Genomic DNA, 24367 nt, shown 5'->3' with positions numbered 1-24367 from the left:
AAAACAAGTGTTATTATGAAGTGCATTGGAACAGTGCAGAGACTTTTGTAACCATGGGGACTACAGGGAAACTGCAATAAAAGATTGAACCATCAGTCATTAGGTGCTAAGGTTTTTAGTCTGAAGAAAGAGGTGAATATCTCTGTGAAAGCAGTGGGAAGATTGCACTGGAGTTAGTCCCACCCTGAATACACAGAGGACTTACTGTCTCTGCTCGACTGGAAAGTGTTTCCCACACAAAAAAAAGGAGTTTTCTTTGCAGGAAAAAAGGAACCTCGGAGACAGTAACGTTTGAGTTCTCTGCCAAATTTCCAGGAGTAGCAATAATAGGTGTGGTGCTCTCAACCAAGATCACCTATTGTGCTAAAAAAGATATTTGGCTGACTAAAAGAATTTTGACAAATAAATTGAGAAAAGTATTCACGTCAGTGCTTGACTTTCTCAAAGAACAAAGCCCATTGTTAGTTATGATAGAAAATGTGTGAGTTGTGATGACATTAGATTTCTGCATGCTAATGTGAATCTTGATCTTATTGTCTCAACATATGTTCAGACAACTTACTGGTGTTCTCAATAGACAGACTAATAGTAGGGTACAAGGTGTTTTGCATACACTGCCGGTTAGAGGCTGCAGGTGTAACGAGGCAGTGCTCAACTCAGTTTCAGGGAAATTCCCTAACTCATACATGACGCCATGCCAATTTGCAAGTAGAGGAAGGTAGTCATTAATCTAGACAAACACGTGCTACTAACACCCGACGCATACATGGTACACATGAGAAGAAAGAACAGGACTTAATAATTCCCATTCACATTCACCAACATGTGAAGCCAGATAGGCACGCTAAGTAAGAAAGCATTTGCAGGAAAAAACAAATGGGAGGCAAACAATGGTTATTTAGAAAATCATATGCTCTCCCAACCTTGAAAGATGAATGCTTCCTTTCTTCTGCAAATCAAAATTGAAGCATATGATGCATGGCATACTAGTCTAGTAATTTCTTTCTTTTTTTTCCCTCAAGCCCTTTTGAATTTGCACACACTGATATATTTTTCTTTAACAACTTGTGCTGGCTCCAAGGAAGGGCGGGAGTAGAGGGTTGGGGTGGATTCTGAGAACAGAATGCCAATTCATCTCCAGCTGACCAGCATGCTGGGTGGAACCAGATAACTACTACCTAACAAGTGTCTACATTTATGACTTTAAAGCAGGAATTAATTTGAGCCAGAAAAGAATTTAGTAGTTCTTGATTTTATCCTCAATGTGTCCTTATTTGGATTGATCCAGCCCTTTATTGACAGGCTGTTACAACTGACTGCCAGACTTGGCCACAGTTGTGGAGTATTACACTCACGGCAAGGCAAGTCAAGGCAAGGGAAATGTATTTGTCTATTACAATTCAACACAAAGTCAAAGAGCTTTACAGCACATGTTACATCAAATTAGCAAGGCACAATTAAGAAATAGAAATAAAACACAAATAAAAGGACACTTCAAAGTCATGGGAAATCAGTCAGACAGTTAAAAATTAATACTAAGGCTGTCAAACGATTAAAATTTTTCTTCGAGTTAATCACAGCTTAAAAATTAATTAATCATAATTAATCGCAATTCAAACAATCCATAAAATATGCCATATTTTTCTGTAAATTATTGTTGGAATGGAAAGATAAGACACAAGACGGAGATATGCATTCAACATACTGTACATAAGTACTGTATTTGTTTATTATAACAATAAATCAACAAGATGCCATTAACATTATTAAAATTCTGTTAAAGCGATCCATGGATAGAAAGACTTGTAGTTCTTAAAAGATAAATGTTAGTACAAGTTATAGAAATTTTATATTAAAACCTACTCTTAATATTTTTGTTTAAAAAAAAATTGTAAAGTTTTCAAACAAAAAATAAACTAGTAGCTTGCCATTGTTGATGTCAATAATTACACAATGCTCATGGTGCTGAAACCCATAAAGTCGCACCCAAGCGCCAGCAGAAGGCGATAAAACACCAAAAAACACAAGTAACAAATGGACATGACACTGTGCTGTCATTTTAATCTGTTTGAGCGGGGCATGTGCGTTAAATTCATAAAATATTTTAACTTGATTAAATAAAAAAATTAATTACCGCCCATTAACGCGATAATTTTGACAGCCCTAATAAATGCCATACAGGAAATAGAAATAAAAACAAATAAATGGATGAAAACCAAAAGATCATATGATTGAGTATTTGAACAATAGGCACTGTATTTAAGAGTACCGTAATTTTCACACTATAAGGCGCACCTGACTATAGGCTTCCACCCTCAAATGTGACACGAAAACGGCATTTGTTCATCGATAAGCCACACTGGACTATAAGCTGCAGCCGCCCTCACTGTATTATGGGATATTTAAACCAAAAGATATGAACCGGTAACACTTTATTTGACAGGGGCATCATATGACTGTCATAAGACCAAATAAACCACCATGAAGCTTTAAACCAACTCGCTGCTAAGCTTAATTGCTTTATGAAGCTTCATTTGGCCATCACTGCTCCCTTAGGGGAGACAGTTAACCATTTCTGCCACCTGCTCTCAACACTGTTGTCGTCCAACATGCCTCCTAGCATGCATTGCGGCTCTCCAGATGTGAATAACAATCAAAAATTCATGTTCTGTGCTAATTATTTCTTCCATTTTTTTCATTAATTGCTAGTTATGGTATTTGGTAACATTTTATTTGACAGTGCCACCATAAGACTGTCATTAGACAATCATAATTATGACATGATACTGTCATAAGCATTAATGAAAGCTTATAATACCGTATTTTTCGGACTATAAGTCGCAGTTTTTTTCATAGTTTGGCTGTGGGTGCGACTTATACTCTGGAGCGACTTATGTGTGAAATTATTAACACATATCATTTCACATGTTATTTTGGTGTTTTGGAGTGACACTGATCGTTTGATAAACTTGTTAGCATGTTCTTTATGCTATAGTTATCTGAATAACTCTTAATAGCTATGTTACGTTAACATACCGGCCACGTTCGCATTTCGCTGTTCATGCATCATGTAACATTATCATACTGTACACTTATTCAGCATGTTGTTCTCTATTGTATTTTTATTTTAAAAATTTCCTTTCTAGACGAAATATCTGTTCTATGTGTTGGATTTTATCAATTCAATTTTCCCCCAAAAATGCGACTTATACTCCGGTGCGTCTTATATATGTTTTTTTTACCTCTTCTTTGGGCATTTTATGGCTGGTGCAACATATACTCATGTGCGACTTATAGTCTGAAAAATACGGTAGATGTCATTTAGTGTTATCCGGCAAATTATCTCACTTTTAAATGGATGTAAAAGATCCGAGCTGAGTTAGAGACATAATTTGCCGGATGAAACTTAATGACATCTGTCATAAGCATTCAGTAAAGCCCATGATAGTGTCATGCCATAATTGTGATGGTCTTATGACAGTCTTATGAAGCCGCTGTCAAATAAAGTGTTACCTATTAACGTAAATAAATCCACAAATAAGCCGCACTGGACTGGACTATAAGCCGCAGGATTCAAAATGAAGGAAAAAAGCAGCTTCTTACAGTCTGAAATTACAGTACGCAAAAGTCAGCAAGATGCTGCTACCTTATCGCAGTGTTTTTCAACTTGTGTGGGTGAGAGATCGTCAGGTGTGCAGCGAGAAATTATCTAATATTGCCTTTTTTTTAAGTCGTCCTGTGGAGATGCAGTAGGAAGGAAAGAGTAGGTAGAAAGTTCTCGGTTGTGTACAGATGAGTAACCATCAGCCACCTGGCTGTGTGACAATGTGGACCCCAGCGAGTCTGTATCATTTGATTAGCATCGTCAAGTGTTTATATACACGAAAATGTCCTTTCCATTTTATCCATATGTGATGACCGTCAATCTTCCCCCCTTTTCTTGAACCCGACACGAGCAGCGCCATGGTGCCAAGCAAACTTAAACGTCGTCTCCAAACGAAACACCTGTCGCTTCAAAACAAGTCGATGGACTATTTTGTTCGCCTTTGTGAAAACACAAAGAAACAGGCAACTTTTTAGAGAAAAACTACAAAAGTAAATGAGAAAGCTCCTATAGCCAGTTACCTTTTGTTGGTGAACCCGTTGCTAAATCCAGAAGTCCCACACTGTGACAGTGACATTAAGAGTACCTGTCTGCAAAGCCATTGTCAGCAAGATGCTTGGCCCTGATGCGGTTACAGACATTGCTAAAATCCCTCTGTCTGATCATTCTGAGCTTTTCAAGCAAAACTGCTATAATAAAATAAAAACAGAAATGCTCACAGCTGTTGAAGAAGATTCCTGCAGGGATATCGGCTTTATGTTCATATAAACAGGCTCAAGTTTCACACAGAGTAAGTATAAATACTGAGAAATCGTTTTATGATTAAAACATACGGTACAGAAAGTAATTTTGTAATATTTTTTGGTTTGTGATGTGCCGCAAGATTTTTTCCAATGTGAAAACTTGCTGTGATCCAAAAAAGGTTGAAAAACACTGCCTTATCGTCACATCAATCATCAATCTGAAAAATTTGGAATGACATTTTTTTTAAGACATCGGCTAGATGCCCATGTTTTTTCTAACCATCATTTAAAGGTTTCAAACTATATAACCAAGTAACAACAAATTCAGCTTGTCTGACAAATACGCTCTTGAAATTAGGAGTGGGGAACCTCTTGTTACCTCACGATACGATACGATTTGCGATACAAAGCTCACGATAATGATGATATGACGATATGGCGATACATTGGTCAGGAAATCATTCTAGGATATTCTACAAACAACTAATAAACAGAAAAACAAGCTTGTGCTGTGAATTGGAATGAGTTTATCACGAGTAGACGTCCATTCCATTTGAATTGGGAGGGTGGCAGCGAATGAACGAATGCTGCCACCCTCCCACTTCAAACGGATTGAACGTCTATAGCCGTCAGTGACAGCCAATGCCAGGCAATGGGGTAATTTTGGGCCATTTGAGGTCATTTAACTATTGATTTTCAGTTACATCCTGTTGATTTGGGGGTATTTTATGGGTCACTTCCTGTTTATTTTGAGTTAAGGAACAGGAAGTGACCTGAGAATCACCCAAATGAATAGGCAGTGACTCAAACTCAACAGGAAATGACCTGTAAATGTCCTAAAATGAACAGCAAATGACCTGTAAATGCCCTGAAAATCAGACAGAATGACTGTGAATGCTGTGGTTTCGAATGAACAAACGTTCCCAGTCTAAATGGATTGGGCGTCAAGCACCATCAATGCAGCCTTAGAGTTAACTGAGACACTATTATGGTGGAAGATTTTGGTAGCAACTTGTTGGTTCCTTTTATTTTATTTATTTATTTATTTATTTATTTTTAAACATTGACACCCTTTTAAAACAATATCTCGATTCTTGGCAGGAGTATACCGATAACCTTTTGGGATACAATGTATCAAGATATATCACCATTTGGATATCTTATCACACCCCTACTTGAAATGCGATTTGATGTATATATTGTTAATAAGTCATGCTTGGAGTTTGATCTTAAGGCTACAGAGCTTCTGATCCTGACAGGAAATAATGTGCAAGAAATCTGTTCCTTTTGAACAGGAAACAGAAATTGTTTTATTGGGGAAAGAGATAGAAACTTGAAAGTTTAAGTGCAGTTCTGCCCCCACGTGCCTTAATGGCAGTTTCTCATTGAGTAACCTGAGGGTTAATTCGTTATGACCTTGTGCTCTCTCACCTGACACGCAACTGAGCAGGCAGAGTCAACAAGAGGGGATAAACAACTTAGCGGGGGGCCAACTGATGGGGTGGCAGCACGCAGACTTTTAGGTCATCCGCTGGCAGATTTGTGCTGGAGACTGAAAGTTTGTATGTTGTTCAATCAAAAGACAACAGGGACATAGGGAGGATGAATATTTGCAAAGAACAATTTCACCTTGAGATACACCACTGAAATTTTGGAGTCCAAATCTGAATGAATACTGATGAAACTCAGAGCAGAATAGGGACTGTCAACAACATAGTGGATCTGATAATGATTAATCATGAATTACATAACAAAATTCTTTGCACAGCTAGAGACTATACTGTATAAGAAACCCAATTTAGAGATTGACACACAGTACATAGTATAATGTATTGCCTTTGCAAGTGATAAATACATTATCACGATGAAATCAATATTAATACTGCAGTCCATTGAAACATTGTTATAGCAGATTACATTCAGTGCATATCATCTAGCAATCAACTTTCGATACAGCTTGTACTCATTATGATCACTTTGGGATTGTTATCGTACGACGCATTAAGCCATTTTCATCCAATCGTTTTCTGTAGCACTTGCTCACTCACACCTACTGTATAGACTCTTAAAGCAACACTAGGTAACTTTTCAACCTTTAGTATAGGGGTGTGACAAAATATCGAAATGGTGATATATCATGATCCTTTGTATCCCAAAAGGTTATCAATATGTTCCTGCCAAGAATCGAGATACCGTTTTAAAAAGGTGTCAATGTCTAAAAACATGAAAAATAAAAAGGAACAAACAAGTTGCTACCAAAATCTTCCACCTTAATAGTGTCTCAGTTAACACTAAGGCTGCATTGATAGTGCTCGACGCCCAATCCATTTAGACTAGGAACGTTGGTTCATTCCAAACCAGAGCATTCACAGTCATTCTGTGATTTTTTTATGGCATTTACAGGTCACTTGCTGTTTGTTCATTTTAGGGCATTTACAGGTAATTTTCTGTTAAGTTTGAGTTATTTTGGTGATTCCCAGGTCACTTCCTGTTCTGTAACTCAAGCTAAACAGGAAGTGACCTATAAAATACCCCAAAATCAACAAGAAGTAACTGAAAATCAACAGGTAAATGACCTTAAATGGCCCAAAATTACCTCATTGCCTGGCACTGGCTGCCACTGACAGCCATAGACGTTCAATCCGTTTGAAGTGGGAGGGATGGCAGCGAATGAACGAATGTTCATTCGCTGCCACCCTCCCAGTTCAAATGGATTGGACATCTACTAGTGATAAACTCATTCCAATTCACAGCAGAAGCTTGTTTTTCTTTTTATTAGTTGTTTGTAGAATATCCTAGAATGATTTCCTTACCTATGTATCGATAATCATTGTATCGCCATGTCGTCAGATCATCGTTATTGTGAGCTTTGTATCGCAAATCGTATCGTATCGTGAGATACCAAGAGGTTCCGACTCCTACTTTAGAAAATATTTTCATAACATTTGGGATGATAGGTTGACTGACAATTAGTTGAATGACACCTCTTTTATATCTTCACCAGCACTAATTAACTTTAAGGAGGATGGCAGGAACACCGCCACACAAAAAAAACTTCATATCAGCTTTATGGCATACGTCACTTTCCCCTTTCACCATTTATTATAAAGATGGAAGTCGATGCGGACGATGTCGCGTGAATCCTGCAAAGATGGCAGAGCAACAAAAGAGACAAAAAGTTTCGTCCGAGGAGGAAAAAAGGCTACCAGGATACTCAAGAATAAACATTGGCCTGGCTTTAACAGGCGTGATGTTGCCCCCTTCGGCTGAACTCGTCAACGCTGACGAGCTCGGGTGGGGGGTTAGCCAAACCAAGCCACACGGTTGCTAATCGTCCTATGCTGTTGCTTGGCCACAACTGGATTCATTACCTTACTACTATTCATCCTTCACACAGCCGCTGGAAACAGAAATGTTGTTTAATCCATCTGCCGGCGCCAGGGAGATCGCGATTTTACGACACTGTGCGGGTGTGCACTTGTCCTCATGGGAAACACAGTCTTCCATAGGGCAAAACATTACCTTTTGTTCACCGGTGTCGCTAAAATCGACCAAAACTGAAAAGTTACCTCGTGTTGTTTCAAGTGAAATATTAAGCTTCTTTTAATAAGAGAATAAGACACAGGAGCAGGCAACAACCATCATGCCAACAGAAAAAGAACGAGAAAAACGTACAGTTCACAGCCTGATTAGCGATTAAACAGTCCTATTGTTCTAAATTATGTGATTCTTTTTTTCTATGATTGTCATACTGCACTACCTACTAGTACAATACAGCAGTTATTATCATGAAAGCGGCTGTCACTTATAACAAGACGTTCTACTTGTCCATCAAGCCAAAAATACTTGTCTTTGTTGAGCAAGATAGAGGGTGCAAATGAAACCACTAAACCAAACTTACTTACACTTACTCTTAACTCTAGTCTAAACCAGTGTTTCAATGCAGGATCATCAGCTGATTTGCAATGAAGTACAGATGAAAATAACACGGCAGCCTCTGGTGTTTCATTTTTGAAAGCTGTACAACTTTCTCTTTCTTGTGAATATACACTCAAGGTTGATACATCCTCCTCCCTCCATCTCCCAGCCCAAATCAGTCTTGTCCTCAACACCACGTGACCAAGATATTTAAAGGCCAGCACCTTCTTGTTGCATTTGACGAAGACAAATTGTTTCTTAATATTCACAGGCAGGTGCTGTCTGGCCAGGAACCCACTGTGCGATTTTTGTGCCCAGCCTTCATTACTCACTGGTACACGCTTGTGCAGGAAGAGGCGACGTAGTGTGTGCGGGTAGATACTGTGCCTTTCTGGGAAAAACGCCTCAGCCCTCCCATGTGAACCATGAAACATTTCCACTGAAGTTCAGAACAAGATAAACAAATGGAAAAAAGGGGAACCTATAGTGACTGTATTGCCAGGAAAGTCATGTTTGGAAGTCCATGGTGTGCAGTCACTGTTATTATTGTTACATTTGATTTACCAGGTGATATATCATTGAGTTTTGCTTTAAGCAGAATAACGTAATGATTTTATTCAACTGGGACAAAAGTTTCTTGCCTTGTCCTCAGCATTATTTCAACATCACTATTAGTTCTAGTTTAGAGCGGGCATGGCGCAGTTGGTAGCTCGAGTCGTTCTGGGACCGACGGGTCAGCGGTTCAATTCCTGGCTACGACTGCCCACTGTCGAAGTGCCCTTGGGCAAGGCACTGAACCCTTATTTGTCCCCAATGGGTTGGCAGCGCCTTGCATGGCAACAGCACCATTGGTGTTTGAATGTGCGCGTGAAAGGGTAAATGTGCGGTAATGTAAAGCGCTCTGGGCATGGTAACCATGTAGTTAAATGCGCTATATAAGTATTCTCCATTCCACTCCACTCCATTAGTTCTGCAACGATTAATCGATTAACTCGATGAATTCACTTAGGAAAAAGCTTCGAATCAAATGTTGTTGCTTCAAGTATTTGTTTAATTAGAGTGCTGTTGTAATGGTTTGTTTTGAAAGTTTTTGCTTTTAGTTTTTTTTTTTTTTTGGGGGGGGGGTTGGTTTATTTTTTTGGGCTGCCCTCTAGTGGCAATAGTGACAATGTCATAACTCATTTACCATTGCTGAATCCAGCCACTCCCTGTTAATATCAACATAAGCTAATATGTATTTTTTTATGCATTTGTAATTTAGTTTATCAGTATATTTAGCTGATTTTTGTGGGAACATGTCTTTAAACGATTTGTTTAGAGTATTGTAAAAAAACAAAACAAAAAACAAAGTGAAAGTGAAATTCTGCATAGTTTGAAGAAACGCTCAGGAAAATTTTTTGTGTTCGCATTTCATGCACTTTTGAAAGTGCAATCTTAGCAATCCTTTGTTTTACATCTCCTAAAATTTATTCTACAACACAATCAATGCTCCTAATCTGATTACTGTATTTTTTAAGATTATAAATCACAGTTTTTTTGCATAGTTTGGCTGGGGGTGCGACTTATACTCAGGAGTGGCTAATATGTGAAATTATTAACACATTACGATATCATTTCACATGTTATTTTGGTGTTTTGGAGTGACACTCATGGTTTGGTAAACTTGTTAGCATGTTCTTTATGCTATAGTCATCTGAATAACTCTTAATAGCAATGGCCACGTTCGCGTTATGCCTTTGGCAATGTGTGTTCAATTGTATTATTGACTTTTTTAATATTGAAATGCATGCTTTTAGTTTGTGGCGCTTTCACGCCCAAGTGGGGGCGCACTCCACCCGCCAGAAGAAGACGGACAGCTATGCAGCGTCTCTGAGCGAATGGAAGAGAGAGTGAGAGAGAAACACGGATGCGAACCTACGGTCATTGTTCATGCTTGTAAAATATCTCCACAGAGGCAACACCTGTGTGTATCATCTTTTCTGTTGTTGTTGTTCTGTGTTTTCCACCCGCGATCAGACACTTGGAGCCAGTTGTGTGGTTGTTTGAACTATGTGCTAATGCTAGCGAACGCATGCTAACCATTTGTGTCATAGCTGTAATAGCAGCTAATTATCATGTATTTACGTTGATGCGAACCTGTTTGGTATCGAGGACGAAATTGATTCAGCAAATCATACGGACGTCCAGCATCGTCATTTGGGAGTTTAGCTCGCTGTATAGCCAGGACCGAGCCGTATACTGTCCTGGTGAGGGCAGTATATTCGCATTTCGTTGTTCATGCATCATGTAACATCATACTGTACACTTATTCAGCATGTATATTGTATTTTTATATTACATTTCTTTTCAAGATAACATATCTGTTCTATGTGTTGGATTTTATCAAGTACATTTCCCCCAGAAATGCGACTTATTCTCTGGTGTGACTTATATATGTTTTTTTCCTCTTCGTTGGGCATTTTATGGCTGGTGCGACTTATACTCAGGTGCGACTTATAGTCCAAAAAATACGGTACTCGATTATTCAAACTAACTAGATGATTAATCGACTATTAAATAATCGATAGCTGCAACCCTAATTACTAGCAAGTTCCTAAAGATAAAATAACTTTATCCTCTTGTGCATTGCCATCACCTAGGGCCAATTCTGCAATAAGCTATTTATAAATAGAAATCATTTATTCAGTTAGCTGTTTTTCCACCTGTCATTAAAGTAGTCATTATGAGAATAAAAGCTACTCTAAAGTTTTGGGCAACTGAGCAAAACAATCTTTTTTTTCAGTTTTTGATTAGTACAGTTTCTGTTTTCAGTGATGTGGCTCACATGAATTGAAAATATGTGCAGATCCACATGCGTGGTAGCAAAACAATCTGCACTTTGTTGATTCACATTGACTTTCACATGCATTCAATCAGGTGTAAACTACAGCGTGATATAAGGGGTGCAGTCTCAAGTAGTGGCATGAAAATCTGACTGCTGAGGCTAGAGCAACCTGTCCTGCAGGCATCCACTTTCATAGGTAAAGATGATGCAGCAAAGGTGTGACCTTTGACACAAGAGCATTCCAATCTACATAGTCATGAGAAATTACATTTCCTTGCACCAAACAGTCTCAAACTTACAAATTAACCAGTTTTAAAGACATGATTTGACTAAAATTGGAAACATTGTGATAAGCTTTCTGGGGTCACATAAAGGTGCATGACCAAACCCAGGCATCGGGGCCTTATGTTTGACACTTTTGCACTAATTAATCCAGCTCAATGCATTAATCGCTGGAGTTACCAACCGTCCTTACCTGCATTGTAGAAGCGGTCCAGCACTGTGGTCTCTCCAAAGTCCAGCTTTCCAAAGTGGACCGTCTCCAGTTTGCTACCCACTGCCTCACACGCGTCCTTGAGGCATTGCAGGGCCATGCACTCGGCGTTGTTCTGCTGGTTCGGCTCGTTGTTGAACACATAGGCGACACTCACCGGCCTGCTTTTGCACGACTTGCCCGTGGACAACAGACCGCCACCATCCAGCGCACAGCTCCCGGAAGTGTGGCTGTGCACCCCGGTTGCCACCGCGGAATCCTGCCAGAAAGTCCCGGCTGCTGGAACTGCAGGACCCGAGGCTCCTGTGGTTCCTCCGCGGGTAGTGCAAGTGCTTTCCCCGCCGACATCCCCTCCTCTGGCGGGACAAACCCCGAGGCAAGGTACATGCAAGGAAATGCCCTCCTGCTCTTGGCTCATCTCGAATGTCTCTAGGTTTCTTTTACAAGGCGGATAGAGACAAGCAGCACAGCCGCAGGAGCTCCATGGAACCCCACGGTTACGCACGGCGATTTACGCACAGCGCCTTCACACCTGCTCGGGCACGACGTGCAAGGCTCGCGTGGGTTCACCACACGACAAAAAGCTGCAAGGCAAAGTCATGCTGCAAATGTTGCACTCTGCGCGTCACGGCGACTGGCTTCAAAACACTGCACAAGAAGCGGAAAAACAACAACCTCCGTGCATTCCTTACTGCCTTTTGTGAAAAATCCAGGCAAGTTGTGCAAAGCTGCAGAAACGCGACGCTAAAAGCCGTGCACTCACTACTAAAAGAAGTACACGATTGACACGAAAGGCTTCGGTACAGCACGGTAGTCGAACCCTGCCCAGTTTTGTACTGTTTATCTGTTCCGTCTACTTGCAGCTCGGTGGGCGGAGACAACGACTGAAATCCTCGTGGGTGTGGGCGGAGTTACGTTGACCACGTGTGAGGCTCTGAAAGGGATCGCTCGCCATGGCAACGCGTGTCGAAATACAGGAGTTTTGCCAAGTTTGACGAATGTCGAAAAGTGATTTATAAAAGCTATGCCAAAATTTTACTGTACACTGTGAATTTGATCTCTGATTACGTTTTTTTTTTTTTCAATTCTTTATATTGAAATTTCAATTGATCACATCGCTACAGGACCTGTCAGTGTTCTGTAATGTCCATTAGTATGTGTACCATTCTCGAGCCATCTTCAAGCAATGAGATAAAACAAAAAATAATAATGTTTGACTAAAGTTTATGCATTTGAAAAATGATATTAAAAACAACACACACATACGCAATTACATACATAAACATAGGAATTTTAACAAATACAAGCAGGGGCGCTGGAAGTCACTCACAGCAGGGGGTGCTGAGGATATTATTTTGTTTTCCCATCCAAAAACAGGTGTTTCGGTCCAAATATGTCATGCCCGCGCATAGACTTCATAATGACATTGACGGGTCACCTTAAAGAGGCACTGCGCCACGCCTTCAAGTAGGGGGCCATCCCACACTCCGCTTCAGTTATTCACAGTCGCTCGCAACGACACATGCAGCGATCCAACACCGGATTTTGGTTGAAAAGGTTCAAAAGCTGTACCGCATACAAACAGGAAGGATTGTCTCAGGAGTGTTTTGTTCGAGGATTCAAGGTGATTATTGTATTTTTCGTACCATGCATGCATTTTGAAACCTGGAAAAAAATCAATGGGAGAAATTAGCCGCTACGGCATTGGCATCATAGTTCGCAATATTTATGTATAATAAATGCTAACTGTGCGTTTGTTTTTTTTTTTGGCTTTAAACCAAGAATCTAGACTGTTTTATGTCCATATCCATAAAGATTCAGGGATTTAAGCAAATATTCACAAGAATCTTCAACGGAAAAAGCTCTTTGTTTAAATAAGGCCGCTGCTACATTTGCGTACTGACTCGCATCATAGTTCGCAATATTTACGTAAAATATATGCTAACTGCACGTTTTTCTTTGTTTTAAACCAAGAGTCAAGACTGACTTGGGTTTGATGGTGCGTCCCCTCTTCCCATCCCTGAAAGCCGCTGGATAAGGGCGCGGGTGGCCCGGGGATCCCGGGGGGGGGGGGGGGGGGGGGGGTGACGATGGCTCCTTTGCTGGGCTGCGGGAGGAGGGATGGGCTGCGCTGATCTCCCCTCTATTAATCGGCGCCGCATCCCGTGTCCCGTCAATACATTATGAAGTCTATGGCTCGCTCTTTTTCTCCATACAAGGTGTGCACAATGGCAGTACACACGCATGCTGGATAGTTTAAGTACTACTACTAGGCTACTAGAAAGACAGCTTTCTATTTCATCTACAGTATGTGTTGGAATTTTTGTACTGGAAATAAAAGTGTATTATAATCAGGGCCGGCCCAGCCTATACGCAGACTATGCAGCTGCTTAGGGCCCCTGAGAACTAGGGGGCCCCCAATCTGGCAATTGTTTAATTTATATTCTATTTTGTTTACTACAGTTTGCTTTGTTTGACTTTTGTGAGTTTTGATACTTGATTACAAGCTTAAAAAAAAAAAAAAAAAGTTCTTCCTTAACTTCTTTCTTTCCTCTTTTAGAAAAAGGTTTGGCGCTATCTACTGTAAGTACTGACAATCATTTGGAGTGAGAAGTTTGAAGTATGCAGTGCGACAAAATCTGATTAATATACAAAATATGGACGTATGGGTGGGATTGCATGTAGCATGGGTTTCATAGTACACTGTGAGGAAATGGTGGGTCAAAAATATGGGCCCCTTTGCATTATTTTGCTTAGGGCCCCCAAATGGCCTGGGCCGGCCCTGATTATAATGCAAATCCTCGCAACTCGATGGCACAATGACACACATTTGACAACTAAAAGGTTTAATAAGCCTCGGTTTAACACCTACTTTTCACGACACTCAACAGCGCTCTGCACGGCAGCAGCTCAACAGGAACAACAAACAATAATATGACTGCAATGCAAGCTGTATGAAGTTCTCCACTGTCAAAATCTGCAGCTAACATTTCCTCGCCGGGCATTATTATAAACTATCAGAATCATCTTCATTTTTGACCACGATTTGAATTTTAGAATTTTTTTTTTTTTTTTTGTAAAGAAAAAAATCCCTAATTCGTTTTTGTACCACGTTAACACCTCTTCTGTCAACAGTTAACTTTTACTTTCCAATAGCGTCTTATTCAAAACATTTTTTCAACATACAGTACTGTGCAAAAGTTTTAGGCAGGACACCTGCCTAAAACCTTTGCACAGTACTGTATATATTTAATTCCCAACGTTAAATAGGCGATTGTATCAATGTTTCATTGATTGACTGATTTTTAACCCCAAAAAAAACAAAAACAAAAACAAAACAAAAAAAAAAAAAAAAAACAAAAGAAAAGACTCTACCCAACACCAGGGAGTGCTGCAGAACCCTTAGCACCCCACTTCCAGCGCCAAAATTCTAGGGAAAAATTCAAACAAAGATTCAATATAGTGGTGTTGCAAACGGATGGATAGATTGTTTATTGACCCTTTTAAAATACACTCATTTAACTCATCAGTTGCCATTGGAGCTCAACATTCAATCATTTTTTTTCTAGGAGAGTCTGGCAGCGAATGATCGCTACCTCCTAGTTAAAATGGCTCGGATGTCTAACACCGTCAATAGCACTGAAACATGAGCATTCACAGCCATTGTCGTAGTTTAAATGAGTTGGTCGTTTATCCTTGCCAATGGCAGGCAATGAGTTAAATACTATAAAAAATTAAAAAAAAAAAAAAAAAAAATATTATTATTATTTCTTTAAAAAAACTCAATTTTTCTGGGTTTATCTTTTATCCTTTACATTGTATTAATTTGGTTATAGTAACATTACATTAATTTATAATTGTGCGTCTTCAGAAAAAATAAATTTAAAAAAATTTGATATAACAATGTTTAATAATAAGAAATAATAAAATTTATGGTTGAGACCTGGTGTACACAAACATGGACTTCCAATTTTTTATCATGGTGGCAACACATCACCCAAAATATGTTGGAAGTTTTTTTTTTTAATTACCAAAAATATTCACTTGCTTTATAATGGGTTAAAGAGTCATTTTTAGGGCATTTTTATGGATGTGTTGCTAAATTTCCCAATTATTCACTGTAAATTATTAGTTAAAGGTACATTGTAAAACTTACCTAAATTATTTGATCAACATTTTAATCGATTACTCTACAAAATGTAAACTGCTTTACATAAATTAATACCGTCTAAACGTTTTAGGACGAGTTATGCGCTTGGTTATTTATTTCTTATTGCAGGACAGACCTCTAGTGGTGAAAAGATAATATTACAGAACACTGTGACCATTTTGTAAGAGTCATAAACTCCAGAGAAATAATACTTTGTTTCGTTCTGGACCGTATGACAAATATTTAATAGAGTTGTCCGATAATGACTTTTTAACCAATAGCTAATATCCCGATATTATCCAAACTCCAAAAATCTGATACCGACATCAAACCGATACCAATATATGCGCTCGTGGAAGAAACACATTCATTAATTTTCAATCATTTATTGTTCATTTAATTTTTGCACCATGAATGCCAATGATCAGCTCACATAACAAAGCCCAAGCATCTTAGTTTGGAGAAACCTAATGGATATAGCATAACTTCTGTGCTAAACTGTGACCAGCCCTTGTACAAAGGCAGAAGACTACATTCACTGGAGTTAATTTTTTCTTTTATCCCAGACAATTGCTTTAGGTTTTTTTATTTACCTGACATGTTTCGGCGACTACTTTCGCCTTCATCTAGTGTCACTGATGTTGGTGTGACCCGTCATTTATCAGCTGATGAATGATGGTGTGACTCACCTGAAGGCATGTATATTACAACTCAACACAAAGTCAAAGAGCTCTAAAGCACATTTTACATCAAATTAGCAAGGCACAATTAAGAAATGGAAATAGCACAAATAAGAGGACACTTCAAAGTCATGTGAAATCAATCAGACAGTTAAAATTAAAAACCATACAAGAAATAGAAATAAAACCAAATCATTTTACATCAAATTAGCAAAGCACAATTAAGCAATGGAAATATCACAAATAAAAGGACACTTCAAAGTCATGTGAAATCAGTCAGACAGTTAAAAATAAAAACCATACAGGAAATACAAATAAAAACAAATAAATGGATGAAAAGTAAAAGGTCATACAATTGAGTATTTGAACAATAGGGGCAATTATGAAAACGCTCTAGTAAACAATAGCATTTAGCCCCAATTTAAAGGACTTAATAGCTTGAGCACACCTTGATCTTCAGGCAAAATTTTCCAGAGCATTTTAGTAGTACTACCGTAATTTTCGGACTTTAAAGCTTACTTGACTATAAGCTTCCACCCCCCAAATGTGACACGAAAATGGCCTTTGTTCATAGATAAGCCGCACGGGACTATAAGTCGCAGCTGTCCACACTGTATTATGGGATATTTACACCAAAAGATATTAACCGGTAACACAACACTGGATAGTGGCATCATACGACTGTCATAAGACCAAATCAACCACCATGAAGCATTGACACAATTGGCTGCAAAGCTTAATTGTTTTATGAAGCTTCATTTGGCCCTTAGGAGTTAACCTCTGTTGCCATCTGCTCTCAACACTGTTGTTGTCCAACATGCCTCCTAGCATGCATCGCGGTGCTCCTTATGTACAGTGGGGCAAATAAGTATTTAGTCAACCACTAAGTTCTCCCACTTGAAAATATTAGAGAAGCCTGTAATTGTCAACATGGGTAAACCTCAACCATGAGAGACAGAATGTGGAAACCCCTCCACCCCCAGAAAAAAACCCTATTTGGCGTCCAATCTATTTGAACGTGGAGGTTGGCAGTGAATAAATGTTCATTCGCTAGCGATCCTCCCACTTTAAATGGACTGGACATTTAGCGTAGTCAATGGCAGCCAATGAGTTAAAAAGGAAAATGAAAAAATACCCTCCATTACTATCAAGACTCGTGCAGAATCAAATTTACCATATGACGACAAAATTCTCTTAACATGTGGTAGCTCACAAACCAATAGATAACTGAGAAAATATCATATCCCGATATAATATTTCTGTATCAATACAATTCAATATTTCTAACAACCCTAATAAAGACATACAATTTATTGGCCTGCATAATCCACGTAATAGACGCACTCTAATATACAATGAGGCAAATAAGTATTTAGTCAACCACTAATTGTGCAAGTTCTCCCACTTGAAAATATTAGAGAGGCCTGTAATTGTCAAGATGGTTAAACCTTAACCATGAGAGACAGAATGTGGAAAAACAAAACAGAAAATCACATTGTTTGATTTTTAAAGAATTTATTTGCAAATCATGGTGGAAAATAAGTATTTGGTTAATACCAAAAGTTCATCTCAATACTTTGTTAGGTACCCTTTGTTGGCAATAACGGAGGCCAAACCTTTTCTGTAACTCTTCACAAGCTTTTCACAGACTGTTACTGGTATTTTGGCCCATTCCTCCATGTTTGGGGCTGTTGTTGGGTTACACGGACTTTCAATTCCCTTCACAGATTTTCTATGGGGTTGAGATCTGGAGACTGGCTAGGCCATTCCAGGACCTTGAAATGCTTCTTACGAAGCCACTCCTTTGTTGCCCTGGCTGTATGTTTGGGATCATTGTTATGTTCAAAGACCCAGCCACATCTCATTTTCAATGCCCTTGCTGATGGAAGGAGATTTTCACTCAAAATCTTTCGATACATGGCCCCATTCATTCTTTCCTTTACACAGATCAGTCGTCCTGGTCCCTTTGCAGAAAAACATCCCCAAAGCATGATGTTTCCACCCCCATGCTTCACAGTGGGTATGGTGTTCTTCGGATGCAATTCAGTATTATTTCTCCTCCAAACACGAAAACCTGTGTTTCTACCAAAAAGTTCTATTTTGGTTTAATCTGACCATAACACATTCTCCCAGTCCTCTTCTGGATCATCCAAATGCTCTCTAGCCAACCGCGGACGGGCCTGGACGTGTACTTTCTTCAGCCAGGGGACACAGCTGGCAGTGCAGGATTTGAGTCACTGGCAGAGCATTGTGATACTGATAGTAGCTTTTGTTACTGTGGGCCCAGCTCTCTTTAGGTCATTCACTAGGTCCCCCCGTGTGGTTCTGGGATTTTTGCTCACCGTTCTTGTTATCATTTTGACGCCACAGGGTGAGATCTTGCATGGAGCTCCAGATCGAGGGAGATCATCAGTGGTCTTTTATGTCTTCCATTTTCTAATAATTGCTCCCACAGTTCTTTACACCAAGCGTTTTACCTATTGCAGATTCAGTCTTCCCAGCCTGGTGCAGGTCTACAATTTTGTCTCTGGTGTCCTTCGACAGCTCTTTGGTCTTGGCCATAGTGGAGTTTGGAGTGTGACTGACTGAGATTATGGACAGGTGTCTTTTATACCGATAATGAGTTAAAACAGGTGCCATTAATACAGGTAAAGAGTGGAGCCTTGTTAGACCTCGTTAGAAGAAGTTAGACCTCTTTGACAGCCAGAAATCTTGCTTGTTTGTAGGTGACCAAATACATATGTTCTACTCTAATTTGGAAATAAATTCTTTAAAAATCAAATAATGTGATTTTCTGTTTTTTTCCGTCCACATTCTGTCCATCATGGTTGAGGTGTAACCATGTTGACAATTACAGGCCTCTCTAATCTTTTCAAGTCGGAGAACTTGCACAATTGGTGGTTGACTAAATACTTATTTGCCCCACTGTAAATGATAATCAAAAATCGTGTTCTGTGCTAATTATTTCTTCAGTTACTGTTCCAATTATTTCATTAATTGCTAGTTATGCTATTTGGTAGCATTTTATTTGACAGTGCCGCCACAAGTCATTAGACAATCATAATTATGACACTGTCATGAGCATATAATCTATATGTGTAGGCAAAATGTGCTCAATACAACTACATTCACTCTGAAAACAACATGCATATTCGCCCAAACCCAATAATAAAAAAACTGATGTCAATATTATCCAATATCATTTAAAATGCTTTTATCGGTCGATGTTATCGCCTACCCGATTATATTGGACAACTCTCATATTTAAGGAAAAAATTGATGAGTGTAGCTTTTTTTCTGTGCAGCAAGTCAAATTATTCTTACGGACGCCTGTCCAGTGTTCTTTTAGTACCACTAGGTCATTCATTAAATGGGACCTCGCATTCAAGTGCATTTTCCCTACTGTTTCATACATGAGACCGATAAAATAAACAAATAAACATTGATCTGGTTGAGGTTTACTTGTCATCTATGTGGTGTGTGATCAATCCTACCACTAGATGTCACTCAATAACAACACATAGATTCATTACTGCCATAAAATGCTGCACTCCAGACTGAGTGTGAAAATGCTGTCGCACTGAATTTCCCCCGACACTGTGATATTACTCCGCGTGAGGGTAGGTACCTGTGGCGCAATCCTACATGACACAAGCGTTTGCTTTCCACATTATCGTTTCATTCACACTCAAATTACAAGATATGGCCTAGGTGGAATCACATACTTTGATACCAAAGACCCGCTTAGGGACAGAAAAAGACCACCAGCGAGCTTGGTTATTGAAATAAATGCAATAGTTAGGTCCCCTGTCCAGAAATAAAAGGACAAAAACAAAAAAAAAAAAAAAAGAAAAAAAAAAAAAAAGAAAGAAATAAAACAAACGTATTATGATTATATTTTCTTACATTATTGTTATTATTGATAGTGGTCATCCTGTCGTGATATTTTCCCCTTCTTGATTCGTACAAAATCCTATGGAGCTCATAGTTGGTGTTAATTTTTGATGGAATCATGTCACACAATACCCGATTAATTATCATGTCACACAATACCCGATTAATTGACAACTGACCCTTTTCACTCATAATCTTATAAATTGTTCTCAAAGTAGAAATGCAGTATTCATTAATCAAACAGTACAGAATCTCCATGATTTTTGCAGGCTTTTGAAAGGAATGTCCTGTGGGTGTATGGAAGGCAACCTTGCCCCAAAATTTCATTAGTCATGGTTAGAATTTTCAGAATTTTAATGAATGCACATGCAAGGGTATCATTTGTGATTCTCTGACAGCTAAATGCTGTAATTTAGTAAACGGCTCCCATCGAACACTGTCGATCCGCCTATGGTGAAGAAAAGCTCACTAAGGTTAATGACAGTGAGCCATTCTTAATGTGAGTAAAAAGCAAAAATAATGAGCTTTGTATTGTTAGGAGTATGCTCATTCATGTCATTTTCATCAATGTATTACACTGTACAAAAAAGCTTTCAACCTTTGGTTCGTTAAAATCCACTTCTTACCATAATGTGTTAAGTGTATACTATTACTATGTCTTCATTTATGATTGCGTGGGTTTGTGGAGGGCTAGGGGGAGGTTGATCTGATTCACCCTTCATACTCTCGGGGACTGGTAAAGGTATCTCTGTGGGACTGGGGTGCTGCCCTGGGTCCTGGGGCGCGAATGATATCCCCTCAGCTGGTTGCTACAAGGAGTGGGGGCGCCGGCTCAGCTTGCTCAAGGGTGGCTGGGATGGTGCCTCTCCTTTTTAAATTTTTTTTTTATTATACCCGTGCAACAGTTCCTTACACCACAGGATTAACATTCATGTAAGCTTTGGTATACTTACACATAGGCATCACTTGACATATTTTAGTTTATGATGGCTGTTTGTGCCGGGAATAATAATACCACATTGGATGTAAACTTACAATTTTTCACAGGTGATTAATCTTAGTGTGGGTCTATATTGCACGTCATACCCTAAACTTTCCAGCCTCCCTCTTTCTTTCCCATCCGTTAGCTTGTGTATCCCTGCTTTACAGATTGAATAAAGTTGTGATGATTTTGTAACGCTACTTATAGTCAAGTAGCATATACTGTATATTCAACAATGTTTCAGTATTACTATTTTTCTGTTTGCTCTTTTAGTCTGTCCTCCTTTTTGTGCGGTTGCATTTTCAATAAACATCAAAATATTATCAACCACAGAGGGAGTATTCCAAACTCTATCGTGGCATGATAAAACTGTTCTAGCATTAAAATACATTCAGATTAGCCATTCTGCAGGTCTTAGCAGCTGAACATTACAGGTTAATTGAAAGCTCTGTTATTCTGTGGTCATCACCAGATTTTTCTTCCATTCTATCATACTCTTCTGTGCTGGCACAGTGTCACAGTGAAAGCACACACTTGCCGAGTTTGTCCTTTTAAAGCTAACTAAGTTGAAGTTTCACGAAGTATCTTGCTAGTGATTTGTCGTCTCAATATGTAGCTGTAATACAAGGGTGTAGGTTTGCATAGGGATAGAAGGGACATAATACTATCAACTTTATCAGCATTGTATTATTAATTCATTTATATAGGTAATTTAGATTGTCTTCCCGTATGTTGTAAGGACAAAATTGACCCTACCATCATTAAGTGAACTATGCTCATTATGTTTAGACTTACATTCACCCCTTTTCACTTGCTGAATGTGCCAGTCCATTTTTCCCTCTCAAACTCACGTTTGATTGGCTGATCATTTGCATTTATTTATAATGTATCAACTCTTTTGGACAGGCCAGAACAAATGGCGGGACATCTTGTCTTGCCACAAGGAACATCTGATACAGAGGAACCTTTGACCAAGAAGTGAACGCACACACTCACGTGGTGCTGAGGATGGAAATATCCTCTCTTTGCCCTGACAACAGTAATGCCAGAATTCTCCTGTCCAACATACAATAATCCTAAACAATGCCCAAACACACCCTTCTTCCAGAACACAGCCCGCCTCACCAGAGCCTTTAAAACACAGAATTTTTAACTAATCGTTGTCATTTTTCTCGGGAATCTTTTGTTGACTTGTTATATGGTGACCCTGGATCCAGTTTGCCTCCTCGCCTGGGTCTGTCTGTGCTGTATGATTGCTGCTGACTATCCTGACCCCTGGCTGCATGGTCATCCTCGTTGACCCCACGCCCCCGTCTCATCTGGCTAGATGGACCTCCTCTTGTTTCTTCATTCCATTGCGTCTCTACAAATTGGACCTCCTGCTGCTAATACCCACCATCAGTCCTGTTGCATCTATAGCCTGTCCGTCCTGGGAGTGGATCTGTCCTGACTGCGGTTCTCAACCAAGGTTTCTCATTTTTCCCAAATGGTTTTTGGAGTTTTTCCTTGCCGACATGGACGGTCTAAGGATGAGGGATGCCCAGGACTTGGACTTGAACTTTATTTAATTCATCTACTGTTTCTGACTGTGTATCATATTGCCCCTTGAAAACCCCTTTGAGACAACCTTGTTGTGATATAGGGTTATACAAATAAAATTGAATTGAATTGAATTGCTGCCAACTTGGAATAAATTGTCAACTTGTGTTTCGAAGCCTTTTTCCAGCTTTTAAAATGGAGTCAGTACAAAGGGTTAAGACTAAGGTGAACGCGCAGAGTTTGGCCTTTTGGCCGGGCTGTCGGATGTCTGCCGGCCCGGGTTGTCGGAATTGCGCTAGCACGGTTCCGGAGGTTTGGCTGGCGTGATTCCAGCAATCTGGCTAAAAGGTCAGATTCCTTCAATTTTCGACATTATTTATTTAAAAATATTTTTATTTGGAGCCAATGCAGATTTTTCAGATAGTCATACATTAATCATAGTCAAGGTAAAAAAAAAAACCTATCATTTTTTTTGTCGAGTTTAGCTGTGCTTGTGGACCAAAGCAGTAGTTTTACTTAACTAAGAGGTTTTTTCAGTTATATTTAATTTATTTATTTAGACAGACATAAATATTCAACATACTGTACATAAGTACTATATCTGTTTATTATAACAAAAAATCCGCAAGATGGCTATAACATTATTAACATTCTTTCTGTTAAAGGGATCCACGGATAGAAAGACTTGTAGTTCTTAAAAGATACATTTGAGTACAAGTTATAGTAATTTTATATTAAAATCCCTCTTAATGTTTTCGTTTTAATAAAATATTTAAAATTTTCAATCAAAAAATAAACTAATAGCTCGCCATTGTTGACATCACCGAGCGGGACGTCATATGGGCTCCCTGCCGTTCTTCCACAGTGTCTTTAACTACGTAAGGTAGTGATTGAAATACACCACAAGGTGTCAATGGCGAGTTTTAAATGAATTAGAGATCTAGCCAAGGCAAAGTCTGAGTAAGTTTTATGTGTATTTTGCATAGCTATTTCGATTGGGAATGCCAGTTCTCTTTGCATTGAGCACTTTTCTTTTTGTTAACATTATTTTTTTTGAGCGATAGTAATATTATTTTTGTTGTGCTTTCACTAAATGATACTGTAGCGACTTAACTGTTCCGCCCAAATGCATGATGGGAAATTGGGCAACCATGACTGTCAGTGGTGGCTGCAAATGGTATACAGTATGTTCTGCATTGTGTTCAATTAAGCCAGTACTTCTCAAATAGTGGGGCGTGCCCCACCAGGGGGGCGCAGAGTTATGCAAGGGGTGCCGCATGTGACCTTGGGGAACATGCATTTTTTTTTTTTGCCATACTAGAATAAAGTGTACTTGCACATCCACTCAGTGGGTGGCAGTGGCGCTCTCATTTTCAAAGTGCACGCAGTATTTTTGAAGTAAGCAAGAGCACACAGAAGAGAGATATGAAGAGTTGTGCGCCGTTTTCAAAAGCCGTTTTCCAGCCGGACTCACACAGCGACCCACTGTCTTCTCCAGTTTTCACGTGTCCGCCCGAGAAGTGCCATTTTCGGCTTGGGA

General features: G+C 39.2%; 1 protein-coding gene across 2 annotated transcripts in view; it reads right to left on the bottom strand.

Moving 5' to 3' along the window:
* map3k5 (mitogen-activated protein kinase kinase kinase 5) overlaps nt 1-12421 on the bottom strand; it is a 106346-nt gene extending 93925 nt beyond the window's left edge. For both annotated transcript variants that reach the window (XM_057822390.1, XM_057822391.1), the window contains exon 1: nt 11565-12421. In XM_057822390.1, the coding sequence (XP_057678373.1) occupies nt 11565-12000 (436 nt within the window). In that variant the 5' untranslated portion in view covers nt 12001-12421. The remainder of the gene's footprint in view (nt 1-11564) is intronic.
* Nucleotides 12422-24367: the final 11946 nt, after the last annotated feature.

Source organism: Corythoichthys intestinalis, chromosome 19 (assembly GCF_030265065.1).
Source record: "Corythoichthys intestinalis isolate RoL2023-P3 chromosome 19, ASM3026506v1, whole genome shotgun sequence".
In the NCBI taxonomy this organism is placed as follows: Eukaryota; Metazoa; Chordata; class Actinopteri; order Syngnathiformes; family Syngnathidae; genus Corythoichthys; species Corythoichthys intestinalis.
Note: the sequence above shows the minus strand (reverse complement) of the source record. Positions and strands in the feature narration are given on the sequence as shown.